We start from the raw sequence: 27,599 nt of genomic DNA on the forward strand, positions 1-27,599 counted from the left end.
TTCCCTGCCCAATGACCTGGATGTTACAAGTTTCCTTTGTGTCTCCCTGGAACAATAGGAATCATTTGTATAGTCCTTCTTTCATGGAGATATATTCCAATGAGTGATCCTGTATGAGATTAAAACCAATGCCCCTAAATGTTAGAGCTAATCTCTAAAACTGATAAATGCCTCTGTACGACAGGGCTGATTCAGTGTTAGCTTGTATGCTTTCCATAGGTTTTCAGCTCTTTTTTTCCATTTTTGACACCAGGGTTTCACATATCTCTACATAGTTTATGAATTTTTAATTTATTGGTAAACATCTATGTTTGCTTTTATGTTAGCACATCATAATATTAAAATGACAGTTACCTATGTCTGAAGTAGCACTCATGTTTAATTTTTTACCAAAGTCAAAATATTTTGCAGATACAACTCAAAATTAGAGACCATTTTCATAGAAAAAATATCAGTTTCATAAAAAAGTTAGTTGTTAAGACTTTCATTTTCTTTTATGCAAAAGACATAAGGCAACAGAGTCATGAACTACTTTGATATAGTCAGTGAGAGAAAAAAAAGAGACAAGGATAGTGTGTGAATGATGGGTTCAATCCAAGTTGAAGCTTAAGGTATAAATGAATGCAAGTTTTACAAGAACTGCAAAAGAGGCGAGTGGAAAAATTTAACTGTCATCATGCAGCAAATGCTATAAAAGGCACATTGTCAGAAATGGGCAGATCTATTGCCAAAATTCTACCTTTGTATATAGAAGCTTTCAACAGTTCATGATCATTAAGTATAGTAGTAAATATGCAATGAAGAAATCTCTTGTAAAAAGTGTTTTTTGTTCATTAATATTATCTAGGGAGATACACTCTTAAATGGAATGTTCATTAAAGTAATGGATTTAATGGTTTAAAGAAAACCCACTTCATTGTTTTCTTTCAGCAAAATGATAACAGCTATTTTATTAATTAAATGTTGATAAATTGGGACTTCCACTTTGGTAAGTCCACCATGGACAGAAGCATGGTTGAGGACCCAGGCTGAGGTGTAGGGTGGGATCAGTGGTGATGGAATCAACAATAAAACCCAAAGAAAGAGAGAGAAACTCACACTCAGAGTAAACTCATCAAGATAATTGGATGTCTAGACATCAGTGAAAATTTACAAGCCATACTAAGAAACAAGAACATATGGGTGCGCTAATCAAAGAAACAAATAAAAATCTTGGAAGAGACACAGAATTTGGAATAATTAATCAAAAATGTTCAAACAAATCTCCAAAATCAATTAAAGGAGATAAAGGAAAATATGTACACAGAGATAAAGAATACTAAGACAATCTGCAAGCATAAAGATGAATTTGAAAGTATTAAAAAAAATGTAACAGAAACAAAGAGCAAATATTGTATGATCTCATTTAGAAAATACTTGTAAGAAAACTGGGGCCTAGATTGTAAATTCTAATAGCAGTCACATTTAGTCTGGAGTGGTAATTGTTATTTCTGGATTTTGAGAGGCTGTTTTATATATGTATAACCTGGTATTTAGAGAAAAGAATGAAACTGATTAAGTTATGATTAAGGTAATTCAGAATACCAGGGTGAGGAAGATATTTTAGAATCTCATCTATTCTTTTAGACCAAAAGAAGAAAGGTTTATTTTGCCCAGAAAGTAAGTTTTCTGTAGTACATAATCTAACTCAACCTGTCTAGATAACTCATTTAAACAATCCAAACACAGGGAGCCCAGAGTAAGAATGAGGGCCTTTAATCCTGTATAACTTCATGTAATGCCTGGATACATCCCAGAGTATATTAAGCAGATAATCAGAAAGTATTGGCAAAATCCCTTGAGTAATGGGAGAAAAAATATGGAAATATTAAACTTTATCACCAGGGAAACCCTGGATACTGTGCCAAACATTAGGGACACCAAAATCAATAGGCCAAGCCTTTGATCATGAGGCTTACTCTTGTGAAGATTATGTATGTAGCAAAGAAGCTCAGCTTACCTATTGGTATGCTTATGAGTCATGTCTGGAGGACTTTTTTTGTTTCTCAGATGTGGCCTCATTCTCTCTAAGCCCAACTCTGCAAGTGAAACCATTGGGTTTCATGTCATGGGAAATGACATCCAGGGGTGAAGGTCTCCCTGGAGGCATGGGAGATGATGCTCAGGGATCAGTCTGGCCCTGGCATCATGGAGTCAACAACGCCATCCTGACCAAAAAGGAGTAAATAAGTATGGCAAATAAGGTAGCAGTGGCTGAGGGAGTTCATATAGATTCAAGAGACTACCCTGGAGGTCACTCTTATACAAAGTTCAGTTAGACATTGCTACTTATCATAACTTGCCAAACCCCAACCAAAACCATTCCTGCCAATCGTAAAGAAAACCCAGGGCATTATATAAGATTCTACAAAGTCTCGATGAACTAGGGTAACTTTCCAGAAACCTATAACCTCCAAATGGGTCGTTGGACCAGGTAAGTCCTGAAACACTGAGGGCCAGTCTCTCCAGAACATCAACTAGTTCCAACCCCTATCCCATACTGTTGACAGCCCCTTCCAGCATGGAAAAGTTAGACTGGGTATAGCCCAAATACCCCTAAAGAGTGGGAGAAAGATCAAAGATGATGGTGGAGTTATACAGAGAAGGTAGGGTTTAACAAATGAATATGATTGCTGAATCATTATATTGATATTTCTTTTAGTCTCCAGTACCTTAGAGCAGCTAGAATTAAAAACCTAGAATTGTGGACCTGCAACCCATACCAACCTCTGAAATCTGTTCTACAACTAATTGTTGTGATTTATTTTGAAATTTATTGCTTTTTTGTATATATGTTATTTATCACAAAAAGGAAAAAAGAGAAAAGGAGAAGTATAACAGAGAAGATATGATTTAAAATATAAATCATTAATTTGATATTTCTTTTACTCTCTTGTGTCTTTCAGCAGCTAGAAGAAAAAGCAAAAAATCATGGAACTGTAACCCTTACCAAACTTCAAAATCTGTTCTATAACTACTTGTTAAAATATACCTGGAAATGTATTGCTTTTTTTGTATATATGTTGTATTTCACAATTCAAAAACATATTTTTATATATGTTATATTTCACAATTCAAAAACACAATTCAAAAAAAGGAAACATAACAAATTATTGGGATGAAAAGCACAATAGACGAGATAAAAAATACACTAGGGACATACAACAGCAAGTGTGAGCCAGCAGAAGAAAGAACCAAGAAATTAAAAGATAGGACAACTGAAATCTCACAGACATAAGAAAAGATAGAGAAAAGAATGGAAAAAATAAGCAGGCTCTCAGAGACTTGAATGAAAGCACAAGGAACACATACCTATGCATCATGGGTGTCTCAGAAGGTGAAGAGAAAGGAATGGGGCAGAAATAATATTTGAGAAAATAATGGCCAAAAATTACCCAGCTCTTATGAAGGACATAAATATACATGTCTAAGAAGTGCAGTGTACTTCAAACATGATACATCTGAATAGACTTACTCCAAGACACATACTAATCAGAGTGTGAAATGCCAAAGATGGAGAATTCTGGAAATACAAAGATAGACAATTCTGAAAATAGCAAGGGTCATTGGTTACATAAAAGGGAATCTCTATAAGACCAAGCACCAATTTCTCATAAGAAAGCATGGAGGCAAGAAGGCAGTGGTATGATACCTTTGAGGTACTGAAAGAGAAAAATGCCAGTCAAGAATTCTTTATTAACCAAAACTGTCCTTCAAAGATAGGGGAGTATTTAAAGCATTCACAGAAACAATGATTTCGTTAACAAGAAGACTGTCTACAAGAAATACTAAAGGGAATTCTGTAAGCTAAATTGAAAATACAGGAGAGAAAGACTTGAAGTAGAATGTAGAAATGAAGATTATCAGTAGGGGTAACTAAAAGGATAAAAAGAGAGATGAAATGAAGATATGACATATAAAAACAAAAGGACAAAATGGTTGAAGTAAGAACTGCCTTTATAGTAATAACATTGAATATTAATGGATTAAACTCACCAATCAAAAGACCCAGATTGCCAGAATGGATAAAAAAAAAAAAAAAAGAAAGTAAGTGCAATCTAAATGCCATTTACAAGAGACTCACCTTAGACCCAAAGACACAAACAGGTTGAAAGTGAAAAGTTGGAAAAAGAAACAGTAATCACAAAAAGAGCTGGGGTAGCAATACTACTATTGTACAAAATATATTTAAATACAAAATTGTTATAAAAGACAAAGGACACTATATGTTAATAAAAGGGGTAATCCATCAAGAATAAATAATAATCATAAATATTTATGCACCTAAAATGTTACCGCAAAATACATGAGGCAAACATTGGCAAATAGAAGAGAGACATAATCATCTCCAGAATAATAGTTAGAGACTTCAATACTCCATTCTCCTCAATAAATAGAACATCTAGACAGAGGATCAATATGGAAAGAGAGAATGATATGATAAGTGAATTAGAATTAACAGACATATATGGATCATTGTACCACAAAATAGCAAGATATACATTTTTCTCAAGTGCTCATGGATCATTCTCCAGGCTAGACTATATGTTGGGTCACAAAACAAGTCTTAATAAATTTTAAAGTATTGAAATTATGCAAAACACTTTCTCTCATCATAATGGAATAAAAATAGAAATCAATAACAGGTGGAAAACTGAAAATTCACAAATATATGGAACTTAAGCAACACATTCCTAAGCAACCAGTTGGTCAAACAAGAAATTGCAAGTGAAATTAGTAAAGATCTTGAGATGAAATGAAAATGAGAACGCAACATATAAAACTTACAGGATTTTTTTGCTCAGATGTGGTCTCTCTCCCTAAGCCAACTCTGCAGGTAAATGCACTACCCACTCCCCATACATGGGACATGAATTACAGTTCAACAGTTTCAGGTATTTCTTTATAGCTATGCTAATACATTAAAAACCAAACAGGGACTGGGGATAAAGGAGGACATAGTCAACATCCCCATCTGCGGAATTCCTGACATTTTTGCAAGCAGTGGGGACAACCAATTCAATAGGCTGAGCTCTTGATCTTGGGGTTTGCCCCTAAGAAACTTATTCCTGCAAAGGAGAAGCTAAGCCTACTTATAATAATGCCTAAGAGTCACCCCCAAAGCATCCCTTTTGTTGCTCAGATATGCCCTCTCTCTCTAAGCCAAATTGGCAGGTGAACTCACTGCCTTCCCCCACTACGTGGGACTTGACTCCCAAGGGTGTGAATCTCTCTGGCCACCTGTGACAGAACTCCTGAGAGTTGCTGGGACCTGGCATCATGGAATTGAGAAAGCCTTCTTGACCAAAAGAGGAAAGAGAGAAATAAGACAAAATAAAGTTTCACTGTCTGAGAGATTTCAGACAGAGTTGAGAGGTCATCCTGGAGGTTATTCTTATGCATTATATAGCTATTCCTTTTTAGTTTATAGTGCATTGGAGTGACTGGAGGGAAGTATCTAAAACCATTGAATTGCGTTTCAGTAGCCTTGATTCTTGAAGACGATTGTATAACTATATAGCTTTTATGAGGTGACCGTGTGATTATGAAAACCTTGTGTCTGATGCTCCTTTTACCCAGAGTACAGACGGATGAGTAAAAAATAAGGATAAATAAATAAATAAGAGTGGAATAAAGGGTAACAAATGGAATAGATTGAAATACTGGTGGTCAGTGAGAGGGAGGGACATGTGGTATGGGATGTATGAGGTTTTTTTTCCTTTGTATTCCTTTTTCTGGAGTGATGCAACTGTTCTAAAAATAATCATGTGATGAATACACAACTATGTGATGATATTGTGAACCATTTATTGTATACCAGGTGTAGACGGTAAGTGTGTGAAGATTTCTCAATAAAAATATATTTAAAAAAAGATATATAGTTGATAGAGGCCACAGTGCCTGGGTTCACATCACAATTCTGCCTCCTGTTAGCTGGGTGACCTTGAATAAGCTGCTTCCTCTTTGTGTGCCTCAAAACAAAACAAAACAAAACAAAACTATGCAGGATATTCTTTACACAAGTGAAAATTACATTTTAAAGTAATACTTTGGCCTAAAAAAATGAAAATAAAGTTTCAATGGCTGAGAGATTTCAAATAGAGTTGAGAAGTCATTCTGGAGTTTATTCTTATGCAATACATAGGTGTCCCTGTTTGGTTTTTAATGTATTAGCATAGCTATAAAGAAATACCTGAAACTGTTGAACTGTAATTCAATAACCTTCATTCCTGAAGATGATTGTGTAACTGTATAGCTTTTATGGTGTGACCATGTGACAGTGAAAACCTTGTGACTAATATTCCCTTTATCCAGTGTATGGACACTGAGTAAGAAAATAAAGATGAGTAAACAAATAAACAAACAAATAATAGAGGGTATGGGAGGTATGGGATGTTTTGGGTGTTCTTTTTTATTTTTATTTTTATTCTTTCTTTTTTTGAGTAATGAAAATGTTCAAAAATAGGTTGTGGTGATGAATGCACACCCATATAATGATACTGTGAACCACTGATTGTACACTTTGGATGATTATACAGTATGTGAATATATCTTAATAAAATTGCATACAAAAAACTTACTGGATGCAGCGAAGGCAGTGCTGAGAGAGTAATTGATTTTATAGAAGAAATAAATGTAATTGAGAATAATAAAACAATAGAGAGGATTAACAATACTAAAAGTTGGTTCTTTGAGAACGTCAATAAAACTAACAAACCCTTAGCTAGAATGATAAAGAAAGAAAGAGAGAAGATACAAATAAAATCAGAAATGAGAGGGAGCATTATATTGACCCTACAGAAATAAAAAGGATCATAAGAGGTTACTATGAACAACCATATGCCAGCAAATTAGATAACCTAGAGGAAATGGGCAATTTTCTAGAAACAAATACTGTGTGTTCTCACTGATACCAACTAATTCTCATAAGCAAACTCATAGAGTTAGAATCTAGAATCTAGATTACCAGGAGGTTGAATGGGGGTAGAAAATGGAGAGCTGATGCTTAATTGGTACAGAATTTCTATTTAGATTGATTGTAAATATTTGGAAATGGATAATGGTGACAGTAGTATATAGTTATGAGTATAATTAATGGTGCTGAATTGTGTTTGTGAATGTAGTTGTCAGGGGAAGTTTTGGGTCATGTATACTACTAGAAGGAGAGTTAGAAATTAAAATATAGGATTGTACAACATTATGAACCTTGTTGTAGATGATAGCTCTGGTTAATAGTACAAATATAAGAATGTACTTTCATGAATTATAACAAATGTACATCACTATTAAAAGCTGTTAATAATAGGGAGGTTTGGTTTGTTAAAGCTGCCAGAGTGCAATATACCAGAAATGGAATGGTTTTATAAAGGGAATTTATTAAGTTGCAAGTTTACAATTCTAAGGCCATTTAAAAAAAAATCCAAACTAAGGCATCCAGAGAAAGATACTTTGACTCAAGAAAGGCCAATGGGTACAGAACACCTCTGTCGGCTGTGAAGGTATGTGGCTGGTGGCTGCTGGAATCTTTGGCTTTGGTTTCATACACCTTCCCTGGGGCATTTACTTTCTGCACCTCCAAACATCTGAGTCTCATGCTAGCTTTGTTGCCTTTGTTTCTTCTGAGGTTTCTCCAAAATGTTTCCCCTTTTAAAGGCTCTGGTAAACTAATCAAGACCCGCCTTAAAAGATCAGCGTCACATCTCCATCTAATCAAAAGGTCACACCCACACTTGGGTGTGCTACATCTCCATGGAAACAATCCAATCAAATTTTCCCACCCTAAACAATAGGTCTGCCCCCATGAGATTGGATCGGGATCAAACCATGGCTTTTCTGGGGTACCCAACAGTTTCAAACCAGCACAGGAGGGATATGGGGAAAATACTCCTACTATAATCTATGGACTAGAATTAACAATAATGTTTTTATATTCTTTCATCTATTGTTACATAGGTACCACACCACAGCAAATGTCAACAATGGGGGATATATGGGAACCTTGTATTTTTTTACATGACTTTTACATAAACCTACAACTTCTGTAATTAAAAAAAACTATAATTTTAAAGACATTGAGTGAAAGAAAATAGACACACTATGACATATTGTATGATTCCATTTGTATATAATGCAAATAGAAAATAAATCTTTAGAGACAGAATGTGATTAGTGGTTATGTAGAACTTAGGAAGGATAGAGCGATTAAGAGTTGACTGGTATAGGTATTTTCTTTTTGGAGTAATGAAAATGCTCTAAAATTGATTGTGGTGATGAATGCATGACCCTGTGATTATATTAAAAGCAACTGATTGTAAACTTTGGATGGATTATACGGTATGTAACTATAGCTCAATAAAACTGCTTTAAAATTTTTTAATAAATTGATTTTTTTGTTTTCCTTTTATTTAATTTTTAAGTTATTTTTGGTTGCTTATATACTTGAATAAAGCTGCATGAAATAGAGGTTTATGCCTTGTCTTATATTTGTACATATTTCAGTAACATTAGAAGACATTAAATTACATCATTAAAGATCTAAGTAATAAATAGTGTTGTCTCAAATAGAAATTTGGAGTGGGAGAAAGAAACTTGCACTGCAGTTCTGGATTTTCTATTCGCTTAAACTACATGAGAGTGCCATATAATCTTTTTTTAACCTACAAAAATTGCAATAATACACAGTAGGTATTCAACCTCCAGTAAGAAACTTAACCTGTTTCAGTCTCCCTTTTCTCATGCATAAAATAGAAAAAATAATTCTGACCTGCCTCACAAAGTAGTTTTGTGTATTGACACAGAATTTCTTTTGTTATCTAATCTGAGACTTTTATTCTCAGACAATTGTTACATTTTCTCTGGGTGAGCTGAGGTGTCCTGATGCCCAATAGTAGACAAGAGGGGAAAGAGAACTGAATGAATTTCTGGAGGAAAGATGGAATTTCCTCAACAAAAGTGGAGAGTCCGACTCCTCCCACCCCACCAAAAATTGCAAAAATGGTCTTATCATGTTTGGGAGGTTCCATTCCTATTCTTAACCCAATGTTGGACTAAGAACTTGTATCACTGCCATGTATGCCACTCTAATGAAAGCCAAAATATAGCAGTTATTACAAAGCACAAGAAGAGCAATACAATTTCCTAAATGCTAAGGTCGTAAAGATTCAGTCCACTTTTGTCAAAATCCATATATTATTCTCTGTTAGAGACAGTGAAGCTTATGTTTTACTGCCATTATCTGCCAAATAAAACTCATGTTTAATGACAATGGCTGTTAAGCAACATCTTATTTGTAGGATGTTAATATGATGGACAGAAGAAGGATAATTGGTTTATGCTCAATCAAAAATCAAAGTGGACAGATAAACAAGAAGTCATCAAATATGATTCTAAAGAATAGAGACAAACTTCAAGAATTTGGGGCAAAAATATATCATATATCTACATGTGTGTAGGTAGGTATACAAATCCTATACATAAACACATGGACATATATGTAAAAATTAGTGTTTGACTTAACTGCAGACATAGAGACAAAGAAAATGTTTGCAGGTATGCGGTGGAAGGAACAGTAAGTGTTCATTTCCATAGCATAAAGCATTAATAGGATTGGCAAATGAGGTTAACTAGTCATTTCAGGAGAGCACCAGTAAATACTTTTATTAGTGGCCAGGTTAACACCAAATTTAGATCTTAAGTCCCAGGTATGAGGATGATAATAATTTCTCAAGCACCAGTCTCAGGCAGTAATGAGAACTAAGTAGTATGAAAGGAGGAAATATCAAAAGGACTGCATAGATGTGAATCAGATTTACCACAAGAAGATGATTACTATTTTTGATGTTTCCAATTTATTTACATGGGGGAAGGGAAGGAGTAAAGGAGAGAACATAGCATAATTAATTTTGAAATTTCACATCATTTTATAAGGTATCTATATTTGATTCTGGGTCATGGGAAACTTCACTTTGTAGGAGTGAGATTTTCAGCCTTCCCAGAAACTCCAGGGAAAATCAGATTTGATTATTTCTTAGGCAGGGCAGTATGCATTGTGAGTCTTTTCCATTCAGGATTTGTGTGTTTCAGGAGCTAAGTGGAAGCAGCTACAATTTTAGACTTCTGTTTCAGAATATTCCCTTAAGAACACTTCAGGAAATTAAGTGTGTCTGGAAGAAATACTTTTTAGTGCTACAAGGGCCCTTCCCCTAAAAATGGATCACAAATTCCAAAAATGCATGTATGCACACAAACACACACACACACCCCAGCAGCAGCAGCACCACCACCACATTTTAGCTCTAGCCCCTAAACAAATGCCTCCTTACTTTGTCTATTCAAACACATTTGCATTTTAAAAAGGTGTACTCTTGTGATTTATGATATTATTACTAACTCTAACATATATAATATATATATATATATATATATATGCTAAAAATATATTCTAAAAATAAAAATTAGGTCTCTTTGTACCACAGGACCTTATAAGAGGTGAGGAAAGAGATAGAAATAGAATGGCGTAGAGCTTACAATGAGTCTCTAACAGGTTAGCACATACAGTCACATTCTTAAGCATCCTACTTAAGTAACTTATGTAGCTCCTGTATCACCTGAATTTCTACTTCAGTTTAACCATAATTCTGCCACGAATGCATTACCTATTCACTAATCTGATATAATTCCAGGGCACTTCTATGCCAGAATTTCTCTGGCATACATCTGGTGCTACTCAAAAATACAAAAAGAAGATAGAAGAAATGATCTTATCTCATCTGCACCTTCACACAATGACTTACCTTTTTCGGGACCACAAATAGCATCTGCATCTCTTAGACTAGCAAAGCAATAGTAAATAGATCAAGCCTCCCCTCTTTCTGAAACAATGAAATGTTCAAGAACTAGACTTTAGTCATCATTCTTCTCTTCCCCTTCCTTTCCTCTTCCCTTAATCTCTTCTTGTACTGAATAAACGAATAAGACTCTTAGAGTACAGAGTAGGAGGACACTGGGCAAGGAAGATGGGGAGTTTGTCTTTTTTCCCATGTGATGGCTTTGGTGGATTCTACCTGGCACACTAAGCTTTGCTTATAATGGAAAACTCTGGATATCACGAACTTTTTTCATTAGAAAAAATGTCAAATATTTATCACAATTAAGAACATCAAACATATCTTCATTATTTTCACAAATTTTTCTTTAGGAATCTGTAATTTGTAAAGTAAACAATTTCCCAAATTGCATTTAAAAAATTCAACAATTTTTTGAAACAGATTTCTTTAAACCACCGGCAGTCACATATAATGTACATATAGGCTCTCTGCTAAAAGAAAAGTTTCTGAAATAGATGGATGATTGTTTACTACCAAAGCTCACAGCTTATGTTTTTTTTTCTCCATAAACCTATTTCGTGTCAATGTCAGAAAAATTTCATTCAAATGACATTCAAAAATGTCAGATAAAATAATACCGCTGTTAAACTAAATGCCAAAATTCCAAAACTTTAGATCTCTAAACTTCAACAGAAGACAGTAGTGAAAAAAGTTATTACCTTTAAGCCCGTTTCAGTGCTACTCGTAGGCTGGCCATATTCGGCCTATTCTATAATTATGGGAAAGCAAATTCTAAATAACTCCCTTTCCTATCATTTTCTAGGAAATTTCTGAAGTTGCCTGTTTTTTCCTTAAGCATAAAGGAACCAAATTTAACCAACACAGGAATAAAAAACACCGATATAGCTGCTTATCTAGGTTCAACTGTTAGAGAAAAGGGTTATAGGGGTACATTTGAAAATTTATTCATTTTGAAGTGCAACTATTTTAGATTATCGTCCTGCAGTCCTTATTCTCTTTTTCCAGAATCATCTGGAATAAGTTCAGATAATTCTAATCATATTTAGATGTTTACAAATCTGAAATGTTTCCTTGTGGGAACTTTATGAGATTTCTTTAACACATTGGCATTAAGATCATGAAAATTTTTGAGAGTATAGACTGGATTGTAGAGGAGAGAAACTTCAAAGTAGTTCTTGGTGATAGTCTCATGGTACATCTTTCCACCCTACAAATCTTTTTTTTGTCAAAGTCAGAAGCCTAGGATTTATCTTAGCATTTCCTATCCCAAAGTGGGAGAGTATCTTGCTTGGGGCTAGTCTTGACAATTTAAGAGGGATCTGGATTAAAATTGAAAGTTCTAAGATTGTTTAAGAAGCTTCTACTCTGGCACATTTTATTCAGCTGCACCCTTACATTTCAAATCCTCTGGCAGGTTGTAAAGTCTCAAAGGCCAGGGTCTTTTATTTATATCTCTCTAGCTATATTACAGTCCCAGACATAATACTTGGCATTACACTGAGTAGATACTCATTGAATATTTAATTGCACAGAATGGTGCTATCCCTAATTCCGTCTCCTGGCTCAGTACACTGTCCTGTGCTCTGGAAAGGGATCATCCTGTTTAGGTGTCATGGTGATATTGACCACAGCAAAAAAGGAAGCAATCTCTCAGGAGAAACAAGGAGGCCTCCTTCTAGTTAGTTAAGACACAAAAGACAAGGTGATGATTCATTTAATTCCAATGAGGAAATCATTAGACAACAGGATTTAAAGACAAGCACTAATTATGGGTCATAAGAGTCATGTTTTATATTTGAATATCCAGGTTGCTTTGCCCCTTAATTAAATTATAGGAAGTCTATCTACATACAGACAAAAGCAAAGGACCCAGATATTCTATTTTTCATTTAAATATTCTTTATGTAAAAATATGATATATTAGTCTTAAATAACCATAACCATAAAGGAAATTAAATTAATCGTATGTTTTCTTTTTTCCCATGAATCTTTTGCACACATTCCTAGGAGTTAAGTTTCTCTCCAAACCAAATTCTCACTCAAATAACACGTCCTTAATTATGGTAGAGAGCTATTTCACCTCAGGAGCTGAGAATACAGTATTCCTACAGGAAACCCTCTCCTAACATAATCTGCATAGCAGTTGCTGTCAAGATAACACGAATTCTGTTATCTACTAAGCAATATAACAGATATAGCATCATCATATTTGGAGAGAGGCTTAGCAGCAAAAAGAAAAAAGATGAGAACCTCGTATATAGGCCACTGTGATGGAGAAGAAAAGCTTTTCTTCTGACTTTTAGAAAGAAATAGGCCACTTCTCTTTCCTAAGCTTTTTCAAATTTTTGATGTAGCACTTGGCACAACTAAGCTTTATCTACTGTACAATATCTTTAGCAATTTTGGCTTTTCACAAAGTATCTTGCACCCAATGGGTGCAGGATTAATGACTGTGACCAATTTTAATTCAGTCATCACAGAGTGCCTGACCGATAAGCTTCATAAATGGAAACTTTAAAATCATGATTCACTCTCACAATTAAGCTATATATGTTCTGTTCAGTACAGTAGTAATTAGTTTGGCATTTCTTGATGAACACCAACACAGTAATGAAGTCTGACTGTACAGCAGTTTCTTTATTTTTAGTGTGTGTGTAACTAAACTCTATATGGCTATTTTAATCGTGTTATTTTTGTGAATTTTTTAAAGAGTGTTTCAATCCAGAAGTTTTTAGTTTACTCTAATAACTTGTGCAAGAATTGTCTAACCTCTTTGAAATGTTATCTCAGAAATGCACATACTTTGCACATTTTTTAAAAATACCGTATTGTCTTGGGAGATCTGGGTTCAATTCCCAGTCCATGCACTTCCCAAAACAAACAAACAAACAATTAAAAAAAAAAAAGCAAACAAAAGTTCAACAAATTGTGCTGCAATAACGGGATACTCACATGGAAAAATAATGAAATGCGACCCCACCATACAGCATACAAAAAAATAAAAATAGCTCTTTGTCTACATACTACTTGAAATAATAATGATTCCACTAAATGATTCCTAATCATGTTGCTAGGATGCTCATAGAAAACAAGGGGTGGAATATTTGCGTGACTGACTCTGTTTCTCTGTCAATGTCAGAAGATGTCAATCTTGAAGGATTACCTCTGGTCTCTGGACAGGTTCTTTTAAGATCTCATCATCCTGGACACTGCTTTGGTATCTAATTGGAGCAATGGAGGAAACTCCCCTTTGCCAGTGGAATCAGGGATGCTAAGAAATCTAATGCAGCATTAGTACATAAATGTAATCAGAGGACCTAGTAACTGGAATAATTTTATGTCTGGCTGAAGGTGCCTGAGAAGACCCATGCCCTACTGTTAAATACCACATACTATAATATAGAAGAAGATATGTGTTCTAGTTTGCCAAAGCTGCCAGGATGCAACACACCAGAGATGGACTGACTTTTAATAAAAGGGGATGCATTCAGTTAAAAACATATAGTTCTTCAGAGGAAAGGCAGCCAACTTTCATCTGAGGTTCTCTCTTACACGGGAAGGCACAAGGCAATCTCTCCAGGCCTTCTTTCCAGGCCTTTGGGTTCCAACAGCTTTCCCCAGGGTGATTCCTTTCTGCATCTCCAAAGGTCTGGGCTGAGCAGCAAGTACTGAGATGAGGTATGCTGAGCTGCCTGGGATGTGCTGCGTTGAGCTCTCTATTTAAGCATCCAGCCAATTAAATCAAACATCATTCATTGCAGCAGGCACGCCTCCTACTCGACTGCAGATGTAATCAGCGACAGATGAGCATCACATGCCATTGGCTCAGGTCCACAGTAACAGAACTAGGCACCTTCACCTGGTCAAGTTGACACCTGAACCTAACTACCACAAAATGCAAGAGAAAGATTCAAATTCTTTCATTCTTCCTTGCCAAGCAAATACAAATTTGGTTAAATATTATCTAATAACAGTGAATTAATGCATTTTATTGTTTTCATGTATTAGGGAGAAAAATCTACACTCACAGTCAAAAGAACTCATAGTTCCAACATTGCCACTTCTGGTGGTATGCTCTTGGATGAGTTACTTAAATTCTGTGAGACTCAGCTTCCTCATCTGAAAGTGGGTGTAATAATACCTACCTCATAAACACTGTGCCAGTTGTCGCTAGAGCTTAGTAAATGTACATTCTTCCTTTTAAATTTAAAACTGCTTTCAGAAAGCCTAGTAAAAATAGAAATGAAGAGCCAGATTTTGCTTCCATCAAGCCAAATGTCATATGTAATAAATTTACTGAGTTCATGCATCACATTGTAAAAGAAAGAGTGTGATGAAAAATATATAGAGGCCCTGCCCCATTCACGATGGCAGCGTGACACACTTCAAGGCTCTGAGCTTCAACAAAAGCTTTGAACAACCAGCAAGAACTGGCAGAACGTCTTTCTCAAACTCCAGAAAACAGTAAAGGACAGAGTTACAGGGAAAGTGCCAAATCATTAAAAAGAGTACTTAGGAGTGGTAGGATCCCCATGCACCATGATTGGCTTCCTCTCTACCCCTCACCAGCACAGCACTGGTCCCAGTTCCAGAAAGGCCAGGTTTTGGGAATTCATGCTCATACTAAGAGCATGAATGGCTGGCCCAATCTGTCTGGTGGTTGTTGAGGGACTTGCTGTCCCAGATTTTGCCCTGTGTATAGAAGGCAGCTCATGGAAGTCTCCTACAGAATGCTGTGGGAAAGCAGTCAAGTCATGCTGCCTGAGGCAAAGAATTGGTGGCTGTAGGACATAGAGTTCCACGCCTATGAGTAAACTATTTCAGGGAAGGAAGTTCATTTGGAACTTTAGGGCCAAATGAGCATGCCCAAAACAGAAGTTTGCAAAGAAAGGCCCAAGGAGGTTCCTATACTTTGGCTTGGAGCTATTCTCTAAACTGATTGTAAGGATAAGCCCTGAAGGAGAGCACTTGCCCAGGTCAATCTGCAAAGACTAACAAAAATGTTTTCTTTTCTTCCTCCTCCTCCTCCCTTCTTCCTCTTCCACCTGCTCCTCCTCCTCCTTCTTCTTCCTTCCTCCTTCTTCTCCTTTCTTCCTCCTTCTTCTTTTGTTATCCTGGCAATCAAAAACAGCTCTTTCCAAAACAAACTTAAAGAACAGACACCTCTGAGCCTAAATTCTAGCAATAACACATTAAAATACCAAATGTCCAGATGTCTATAAAAAGTCACAAAACATACAAAGAAACTGGAAGTAATTGCCCAGGAGAAGGAGAAGTTTAAAGCACTAAAAACTATCAATGAAGAGGGCCAAAACTGGAACATATCAGGGACATACCAGGCAAAGACTTAAAAAATAAATGGTTCTAAGTATGCTCAAAAAGCTAAAGGAAAATATGGACAAAGAACTAAAGGAAATCTGGAAAATGTAAACAAACACAAAAAGAATATCAATAGAAGAGATTGAAATTATAAAAAGGAACCAAACATACTACATGCATTAGTGAAAGGTCAAGTAAGTTTTGTTCGCCATTGAAGTAATAGTAACATCTCAGAAAAATCTTGCTTGTTCTGTAGTTTTGTATTAAAGTCAGTCATTTAATATAATATCAAGCAAAAACAGGGTGATTTGCCTGCTTACATTAATATACTAAAAGATTTACCCCTTGTAGCTTCACACTGGTATCATAGACTTAGAATCCAAATTCAGCACCTGAATATACCCAAGTAATTGTATGCATAGCACACCTTTCTTAAACCAGTTGGACACAGAGAACAGGTAGGTAGGTGGCAGCATACAGAAGCTGCAAACAAGCAGGCTCTTTGTTCATTGATTTCTCTCCCCATAAATGGATGTTACATCAATACACTTCTATTTTAATTTTTTTTCTTAATTCCAAGTAATATTTCAACCAAGCTGCTATTTTCTTCCATGCAATTTTATATACTCACTTGTAATTTAGGAGAAACTGGCGAGAGTACCCTTCTACATAAGGAATTGTAGTGCTTTGCATGCAAAATTTTTTTAAAAATTTAAAAATTGTCCTGATTCTATTCTATAAATGGAGAGACAATCATATCTTTCTAAGCAGTAATGGAAAAGACAATTGCTTTGTGCATTTTGATATATTTGAGTTCATTTTTTCCACAATTTAATACCTTTGACACATTTGGGCTTCTCATATTATCCCAGTTCATGTACAACCAAATGCTAAATAATACAGCATTTAAGTTTTGTGTTGCAAGAACAAATGGAATAAACTTGAATCATGCTACATACACACAAAAAAGGAACCAAACAGAGCTGAAGACCACAGTCAAAGAAATTAAAAATTCCCTGGAGGGGTTGAACAGCTGATTGGAATCATCAGAAGAACTGAAGAACTTGAAGCTAAGACTATTGAAATCATTCAATCTGAGAAGCAGAAGGAAGGAAGAATGGAGAAAAGTGAACAAAGCCTGAGGAATCTACAGGATGCTTTCAAGGGTCCAGAAGGAGAAGAAAGAGAGAAAGGGGCAGAGAGAATATTCAAGGAAACAATGGCTGAAAACTTCCCTAGTTTAACAAAAGACATAAATATACTCATCCAAGATGCTCAATGAGCTCCAAACAGGATAAAACCAAATAGACCCTTGCCATAGTATATTATAATCACACTGTCAAAGGCCAAGGATAAAGTGAGAATTCTGAAAGCTACAAGAAAAAAGCAATAGGTCACATGCTAAGGAGTCTCAATAAGTTAAAGTGTTGACTTCTCACTGGAAATCATGGTGGCAAGAAGGCAATGGGATGACATATTTAAAGTGCTAAAACAAGAAATTACCAACCAAGAATCTATATGAAGCAAAACTGTCTTTCAAAAAAAACAGAGAGATTAAGATATTTTCAGGTAAACAAAAGCTGAGGGTCTTCATCACTGCTAGACTAGCTCTAAAAGAGATCCTAAAAAGAGCTCTGCAGGTTGAAAGAAAAGGACAATGGACAATAGATCAAAGATGCACAAAGAAATAAAGATCACTGTTACATGTGTAAATATACACGCCAGCACTATTTTATTTTTGACTTGTAATTTCACTTTTTCTTCTCATAGTATCTAAAAGGGAGATACATAACTATTATGATATCAGTGGTTTTAAACTCATAATGTATAGATATGTCATTTGTGACAAGAACTACATAAAGGTGAGAGGACATAGGGGTATAAGAACAGAATTTGTGTCTACTATTGACGTTAAGTTGGTATCAAAGCAAACAAGATTGCTATAGATTTAGGGGTTAAATTAAAGCCACATGATACCTACAAAGAAAATATTGGAAACTATTCAAGCTCATAGAGAGAGAAATTAACGTACAGTTTGCTAGGGCAGAGGAGTAGGGGAATGGGGAGTTAAAGCATAGTGGATGTAGGGTTTCTGTTTGGGGAAACCAGAAAGTTTTAATAATGGAAGGTGATGAGGATACCACAATATTGGGAATGTGATTAACCCAATTGAATGGTACCCTTAGGAGCAGTTGAGATGGGAAATTTATGTTGTATGCATGTATTTACAATTAAAAAAAAAGAAAATGCAACTAAAGATATAATGACAATTAAATGCAATACATGATTCTGGATGGGATCTAACAAGGAAGAAGACTCAAAGGGGTGTATTGGGACATATGAAAAATTGGAATACAGACCTTCAGTTTTATATCAATATTAAATTTCTTGAATTTGATAACTGTACTTAAGGTGGTTACAAAAGTGAAGATACTTGTTCTTAGGAACTACTCATGGCAATGTTAAGTGTTCAAAGAGCACGAGGTATACAACCTACATTCAAGTGCTGAAGAAAATGGATGGATGGATGGATGGATGGATGGATGGATGGATGGATGGATGAATGAATGGATAGATGATAGGTAGATAGATAGATAGATAGATAGATAGATAGATAGATAGATAGATAGACAGATGATAGATAGGTAGGAAAGAAAGACAGAATGATACTGCAAATGTGGCAAAATCTTAAAGTTGGTGAATCTGGGCATCTTGGATTGTGTCATTTTTTGTAAAAATCCTGTAAATTTGAAATTATTCAAAATAAAAGTTAAAAATAGTAGATATTCTGGTTCTTATGTATACAATATTAGTGGAAAGAAACTAGCAAGCCAATAATTTATAAGAAAGATTCAGTACAGAAGCAGTAAAATATAGTGCAAAATAAATATAAGTGTTATAACTAGAAAGAATTGGTGTCACATCCCAGGTCTGCCACTTGTTAGTTGTGTGACCTTAGACAAGACACTTAAAACTTCCATTTCCTTTACTAACAAAAGGGATAATACCATATTTCATAGAATCTAATATTGTATATATTGTAAGACTCACCATTCTTTCATACCATTAAGAAAGGAAAAAATATTGTATATATTTTAAGACTCACCACTCTGTTATGTACCATTAAGAAAGGGGAAAAAAATCTGCCAGTTAGACAGAATGCCTTCTAATAATGTTGAATTTTTATTTTCTACTTATTGAAAGAGCTCATTTAAATAGATTTAGAAGGATTTTTATATCACCCTAATGCATAGATAAAAAGAAAAATCTAAACAAGATAAATGACTTAATATATTCCTAAAATTTCACATAATGAGAAATTTTATGAATGAGTGAATCACTTTTTTTATTCAAAATCATCAGTGTCTCCAGTTCTCCACATATTATTGGGCTCTGTGCCATCAAGAGTATTGATGGTGCGTATTTCTTTCTTTTTTAACAAGGGCAGGCACCGGGAATCAAACCCGGGTCCTTGGGCATGGCAGGCAAGCAGTCTTGCCTGCTGAGCCACCGTGGCCCATTCAGTGGTGCATATTTCTTAAAAGAGGTTGCCACTATTGCCTCCACGATTTTTTCCCAAGTCATCCTCTGGCACTTTCATGACACCAGGAGTCACAACTAGGTTTGCTCATGAACAGGTAATGGCAACTAGGTCATGACTGCTGCCCCGCTGACAGTCACTATATGCATCTGCTGCATGATGCATCCTGATTGCACAGATGCATCCTGACTTCACAGATGTTAAATATGAAAAAATGGGCACCTTAGAACTGTGGAAGTTGTATAATGCTTAGTTTCACAAACTACTGTGATGATTAATAAGAAAATACCTAATAAGATAATACATAAATAATAAGTTAAGACATGCATGAATAGTAGCCATTACATTAGAGGAAATGGGAAAATGCACCACTTCTGAACTGTGACTCCAAACCATGTTACTGGGATGCTCACAAACACTGAATTAAAATTTTCAAAACTCTGTGTATTATATGCTGCTGTATTTAAGGATTGGCTATTTGCACATGATTGACTTTGCAAGTCTGAGACGAAAATTGCCTAATAGGAAATTCACTCCAGACTCTGATGTCCCTTCTGTAAAACACAACAAATGAACAAAAAACCCTGTAATTCTTCCTGCCAAATAAAGACCTGGTGAGGTAAGACCCTCTTTCTCTGACTGCTTTACGATTCCCCTGGCTTCCTGAGTACCTGTCTTCTAGCACCACTACCATATGACATGCATAAGCATTTCAAGAAGCGACATCTAGAAAGGAGTTCAGGCAAATGGCAGAGAAGGTGGATCAGTTAAAATATTAAAACCTCTTTCAAAGTTAAATGGAAAATAAGAATTACTTGAGCTTTTTGGAAGAAAAAAAGCCAACAGCATCATGATGACGCTTTGAACCATATTTTGCTTAGTTCTTCAATGAATGACTCGCCAAAAGGAGGAAAACCTCTGGACTTTTCTGCAGAGGAGCAAAGCAATTATGCAAGGTTGGACCTCTTTTATGCTAGCAGACCATAAAACCACACATCTTCTTGTAAGCACAGTGACCTATCCTAATTGTTCAGGCAGGTCCCACATTAAAGTCAGACCAGGGCAAATTACCCAAACCAAGAACTTGCTTGGGGTGGAAGCTGACAGAAACCAGCAAAGGGGATTGGGCTGGAAGTGGGTGGGATGGGAAGAATGACCAGGCTCACACATCAGGCAGATCAGGAGGACAGTATCAAATAGAACAAAGTTTCTCAACCTTCACTATTGACACTTTGACCAAACAAATCTCTGTCATGGGATTATCCTGACCATTGAAAGATGTTTAATAGCATCACTGGACTTTCTGCATTAATACCCATAGTATCCCATCCCAACTGTCCCATTCACCCACCCTATCACCAAGTTATGACAATCAAAAATGTGTCCAGGCATTGCCAAATGTCCACAGGTGATGGAAAGAACCACTAACACAGGGTAACATCAACAAAGTTCATAGATCATTATGAGATGCCAAGAGCCCAGAAGAATTCTGAAAGAAGAGAACTAATTCAGGCAGGAATAATTCTTAGGGGAAGTGGTTGCTTACATCAGCCTTCAACTCCGAGCTCACTCTTCTCTCTCTCTCTCTCTCCCACTGTCTCTCTCTCTCTCCCTCACTCACTCTGTCTCTGACATTGAGGATAAGATTTTGGCCTGAAGAGAGCAGCCCTCTGAGACAAATTCTTTGTGATCTCTGCTTGGGCACTTTCCTGTACCCTCAAAGATGGTTATTAGCCCAATTTTGATATTGTGGCTGCATGGGCACTTTCCTGTACCCTCAATGTACTCAGCAAATATTCATTCATCATTATGGAGAGGGGGCTTTAACAAGAGCTAAGTTTAACAGTGATGCATTTAAAGCTTCTATTTCCAAAATTGTATTCGCTGATCCTGAATATGTTTTGAAAATTCAGTACAGAGAAAAGCACCTTTCTTTTGCACCATGCTGTTGTGAGGTCTTTACTTAAGGAAAGTAACATTTGAATACCAAAAACTTGGTGGTGATACAAACTTTACTGTGTTTAAATATTACCCTACAGTATTTGTTAAAAATGCAGATTTCTGGTACCACTGGCAATTCTGTTTCAGTAGGTCTTTGGGGGGCCAGCAATCTGCATTCTTAACAAACAACCCAGGTGATTCTAATTTTCAGATCATCCTTTGAGAAGTACTACTTTATAAAGGAGCTAAAATATAAGGATGCACTGAGACAAGTTAGAGCAATACGGTTTGCCAGAAATGCGAGAATACAACTTTCTTCAATGAACTCAAGATTAAAAAATTAGATCATGGCGAAGAGCTCTGGAAAATCATTGGTCCTGAGACACCAATGTTCCTAGATTTGGTTGAAGAGAAGGCAATTGGCAGGGCCCTTGTTTGATGCAACTGTGGGTGGAGGAATGAAAGATAGTGAAGGGGAGGGATTCCCACATGCATAAATCACTGTGTGAGGAAAGTGGGTAATTGCTTGGTATTTAGGTGATTATATATGCAAATTAGAAGAGCATATATATGAGCCAAACAAAACTCAAACAATTATTAGCACATCCGAGAACCACCATGCCAATTGTACCATCATTTCCAGCTGCCCAGATGTAAGTACCTGTAATTACATGGTTTCCAATTGTTTGATGCTTTGACTGCCATGTTTAAAAGGAAGATTGTTTTGTTTGGAGGGTATTTCTGCATTGAATGAGGACAAACTATGATGGCTTCTTTTCCAGTTGACTCCATATTCTCCCACATTAAAAAAAAAAAACACGACTGAAGTAAGTTTAAAAAATAATTCTCACTCTCAAAAATTAATTGAGAAGTATATAAATGATCAGTTATAGGGAAAGACTCATATACAAGGTGAGTCTTGAGCTGAGTCTTCATTATGTAACTCTTTTTGCCTTCAGGAGGCTCAAAATCAAGGCATTTACTCTGTTAATATTGCGTTATTACCAACATAGAATTCTGTCTTTCAGTTTTTCCAGTTCTTCAGGGCATGTGGGTGACAAGCAGAGGATAAAGGGAACAACAGAAATGAGGCTTTTCCTCCCCTTCTCTAACATCTTATGTTGGATAGTGATGTTTCCATTATCAGTGTGTGATATTTGTGTCATAAATATCTATTGCTGGAACAGCCAACATGCTTTTGTTTATTCTCGGATTCATATTTCAAGGACCTTCCTGAGAACAGCCTCTGTTTTTCTGACCTCCTAATCTTTCCTGTTTCTCTTGAGCCTCAGTTGATGACTTGTAGGTGACCACAATGAAAAGCCCATCATTTAAGGTCTTTGTAGTCTGTGAGGGTAAATAGAAACGCTTTCAAAGTTTATAAATTTTTAAAATCTATACAGGCATAAGAAAACTCAACCTGGAGCAGAGACCAGGGGATATGAGTCCAATAAAGTAAAAATATTAAGATATGGTTTCTGTTTTACGGAGCTTACCATCTCCAAGGAGGAGAGGCGCATGTAAACAAAAAGTGCAATAGTGTGCTGTGTGCTGTGATAAAGTGTGGATGTGCAGAGTGAGCTTGAGGGAGGGTGCGGCCAAGAAGAGGTGAATCATAAGGGGAAGGGTTGGGAAAGGCTTCATATGCAAGGCGAGTCTTGAGCTGAGCCTTGATTATGAAACTCTTTCTGCCTTTAGGAGAAATCAGGGAATTTCTTATTTCATTAGAGAATCAAAATTTTAAATATATGAAAAAAAATTATGAATAGCTTAGTATGAAGTGTGTTGACTGATCAGAAGATTCACTAAGCTTTTGGGAGAGGAGGACAGGTGGGTTGGAGCAGGCACAAAGGGCATTATAAAGAAAGTAAAGCTGAGCTGAGCCTTAAGATGGGTAGGATTTAGAAAAAATACAGTGGGAGAGATTAGAGAGCAAAGTCAGGGGCCACAAGGAGACCAGTCGACTGCAGCAGAGAGCACCTAGTAGGGGCTGAAAGAAAGTAGATGTGGAGGGATTTACCTCATGGTGAGGTTTTAGAGCAACATTGCCTTCTGTTGTGAACTACTGCTCTAAAATATCATACAGTCTAATTTTTATAAGAATAATCTCTCCTCTCATGCTCCACCTAGGAAGCTATTTCCCATTCCTTTCACTTGTAAACCTCAGGCCAGTGCTGGTCAGATACTGAAACTTTGTAAGATAACCCAAGCAGCAGGGTTAAATTTTTGTGTTCAATTCATTTTGGAGACCATAGCTAAAATTCATTAGTAGTGAAAGATTCTCTGTCTTGAAGCCTTCTTTCAAGGTGCTTTACCATCACACCACTCTTCCGTCTGGAACTTTGGGGATGATTGGTCCAATACTCTTTTCCCAGAATTTTTTTCCTATCACCCGAGACCCCACTCCCAATTGCTGTGATCTTGCTCCTGCAGAATGTCCCTCTTGTCCACTGACCCCTTCAACCCTTCCAAATTGACCCCATAAGTTCAGCTCTATCCAACTCAGCCTTCTTTCCATAACCCATTTATTATAGTATGACCTATGACATTTCTACCAACTTTATCAAAATTCCCTAAACATGGGAATCTCTTTGGATGTTCCTTTAGCCAAAAATTGATGTAGACTTCATGGCCCAAAGTTCCTCCTTGCCCGCAGGTGGTGGCTACTTCTTATGTTTCCTTCCTCTCTTGACCCCTGGAGTCTCCAGACCCTCAGGATTAATGTTTTCCTTTACCACCACATCCAATTCTAGACCACTTTTCTGACCACCTTTCTTCAGTAACCTCTTCTTCAAAACTCATCTTCTTGAACTCATCCTGTTGCCATCCCATCCATCATCTGTAAACCAGAACACTTGCTTATAGAAAAGGAGTTGGAGTCCAGGTCTTCTTACTGGGAAAGTCTCTATGAGTTCTACTTTGCAGTTATATACATAAATAAATACAGAATATACCAAGAAGTTGGGAAGGGGAGCTAGGGGAGGGTGAATTGAAAGGAAAATAGATTTTCTTTAACCTGCAAAAATATTCCTCCTCCCCCCCCACCCCGACCCCACAGTTAAATGAAGCAAAAATAACTGCCTAACTCCAGAAATAGGCTTAAAACAGATTGGCTACTATCAGAACATCTTTTTTTCTGCCCTGGACCACTAGATACATCTCAGGTAAACTTTTACTTAGGTAGAATAGCTCTTATGTTTTCCCAACATCGCTCCAGAACTCCAGCCATCTTTTCCATCAGATCTCTGAAATCTGCCCTTGGTCCTCCTAGAAACAGCCTTTCTCTTCTCCAGATCAATCCATTAAGGAAGTCTTTTTCTTTATGGTTATTAGGAACTGCTCTTCACTCAGAGGAGATTATTCAGAGCCACGTAGAACAAACAGAATATAAATCAGAATGGAGTGGTTTGTTTCTCGTAAGTGTTTACAGATTCTTTGACTTAATTCTGTCCTGTTGAACTCAAACTCCAAATTTTGAGAAGATCGAGTTAATAATGACATTATGCTTGATGCATTGAGCTTACATTTGGACTATTCTCTAGACTACTGGAATGGGGATAGGGAATTTATAATTTTATCAAAATGGAAAAAGAAGGGAAATATGATTTTTAACCCAACCTGGGAAATGTATATGATTTAACAATATTTGCAGTAGGCACCGGGATGCTCTAAAGATAGTTTTAGTGAAGGAAGAGGACAGTTCAGGTTGGATAGTCAGTCCAGAGAAAAACCCTCTGTCCCGGGTAACCTGCCTTTCTGGAAAACGTCTGGATAACATAAATCTATATAGAATACATGCTTTTAAAAGAAAGGTATAGAGGAGGCCAAATAAGTGCCTAAAGTGACCAAGGCAGGAATTTGAAGGAAATTAAACTAAAAAGAGAAACTAGAGTGGAGAGGTAAAGAGCAGCCTATGACAGTACCTGGAAGGTGACAGATCCTCTGTAAATATTTGTTTTATAAATGAATGCACAAAAATAACCCCAAATGAATTCATGAAAATAGCCCTTTATCAAAATATTCATGCTGTAATTGCAAATATATTATGAAAGTGTGTATATATGTGCATATACAAAAATAATTATCATAACTATATCTATATACACACACATATAGAAAAGAACTCTAATATAATGTTCAAATATAGAAATAGTTTTTCAGTTAGGATAGTAGGGTTATAAATATCTTCCTTCTTTTACCAAAAATGCCTTGGTGTCATCGTGCCATATTTCCAACTTAAAACAATTTTAATCTTTATGTCACAAATGCTTTGAGGTGCGTTCTACCAAGACACAAGATTCCCTCCAGCTTGGAGGCAAAGACAGAAAAGATGACATCTGGAAATCCTTTCTTATCCTGGATGCCAACTAGGCAAAATCTAACCAGCCACATTCTCTCTCTCTTTCTCTCATGCATACATTGTTTCATGTGGTCTTTCTCTATACTAAACGTTTCACATACGTTATCTCATTTAATTCAACAACCATGAGGTGGGTACTTGTCTTAGTTCACCAGGTTGCTATGTCAAACACCACACAACAACAGGGATTTATTGGCTCATGGTTTTGAAGTTAGAAGTCCAAAATCAAGATATTGGCCAGGCTTGCTTTTTCCCAGAAACTGTAGCGTGTGGTACTGGCTGCGAGTAATTCTTGGGATTCTTTGGGTGGTATCTCTGTCTGTGTCACATAATGATGTCTTCTCTTTTCTGGACTCTTCAAAACCGGTGTGACCTTCTTGAACTTCTCACTTCCAGTTTCTTCACTTTGTAAGGCCTCCAGTACTATGGACTAAGACCCATGCTCACTCAGTCAGGCCACACCTTAACTAAAATAACACCTTCAACAAGTCCTATTTACAAGAGATTCAGACCCACAGGAATTAAGAACATGTCAATGTTGGGTACCTAATTTGACGTACACAGTACTATTATTAGCCTCATATAATGGATGAGGAGGTAAATACCTGCCCAAGGTCATACAACTATAAACTGGATAGTCAGAGTTTAAACCCAGAACTCCTGACTCCAAGCCCATGACTTTGTAATAAGATCTAAACTCCTTGCCTTGAATTAATATGCCGATGTTCTCAGGCCTATGCTCACTTCTCCAACTTCCTTTTATGTTCCTCTTTCCAGTACTTACCATGGTCCAGTGACATCACCTAGAGTATGTCAGTCTTTCTCCTGCCTCATTGCCTTTGCACTCGCCTCTGCTCGAACAGCCCTTCTCCTGTCTCTTACCAAACCTGTGTCCTTGTCACCCTTTAGGTCTCCACTTATGTGTCACCTTATGGTAGCTTCTCTGACCACCCCAAGTGAGGTAGCATCCTCATTCCTAAAACTATTCTCTATCACATTACCCTGTTTTTTTCTTCATAGCACTTATTGCAATTTTTAAACCTTGTATTCATTTATATATGTACTGTCAGTCTCTTCTCTAGGGAATGCAAAGTCTATGAGGACAGGGACGTTGTTTGTCTTTGTACGTCTGTGTTTCCAGCACGTGGCCCAAGACCTGACATGTAACAGGTTGAACAAACACTAAATGTTTACTCCTAAACCATGTTATCTGGGGCAGGGAACATAATTGATGATTTATTGCATGAAGATGGCATAGGTACAAAAGATTCTATAAACAGCACATACGACCATTTTTCAGCCACATTTTATTCAAACTTAAGCTGGTGGGAGGACATTTGTACATTTATTTTCCCGATTCTTCAGGTGTCTGGCTTCTCATCCTTCAGCTCTCAGCTCAAATAGTGTCTCATCAGAGAGTCTTCCCTGACCACCCTTGCTGGAGTCCTGCCACCCGTCGGCCCCACCCACTTAGGCCCCTTTTTATTTGGTTCATACCCCTTACCGTGCTCTAAATTTATGTTGATTGTTTGTTTATTAGTTTTTCTTTTTA

General features: G+C 36.5%; 1 protein-coding gene across 2 annotated transcripts in view; it reads left to right on the forward strand.

Moving 5' to 3' along the window:
- Positions 1 to 22,298: 22,298 nt before the first annotated feature.
- The window catches only part of EXPH5 (exophilin 5), a 95,419-nt gene continuing 90,118 nt past the window's right edge, over positions 22,299 to 27,599 (forward strand). Inside the window, exon 1 of one of the 2 annotated variants that reach the window (XM_077113041.1) lies at positions 22,299 to 22,340. Coding sequence is in view for 1 of the 2 variants with exons in the window: in XM_077113039.1 (XP_076969154.1) it covers positions 22,306 to 22,340 (35 nt within the window). In the remaining variant the exon portion in view is untranslated. The remainder of the gene's footprint in view (positions 22,341 to 27,599) is intronic. The other variant, XM_077113039.1, reaches the window with a different exon arrangement.

Source organism: Tamandua tetradactyla, chromosome 8 (assembly GCF_023851605.1).
Source record: "Tamandua tetradactyla isolate mTamTet1 chromosome 8, mTamTet1.pri, whole genome shotgun sequence".
NCBI lineage: Eukaryota > Metazoa > Chordata > Mammalia > Pilosa > Myrmecophagidae > Tamandua > Tamandua tetradactyla.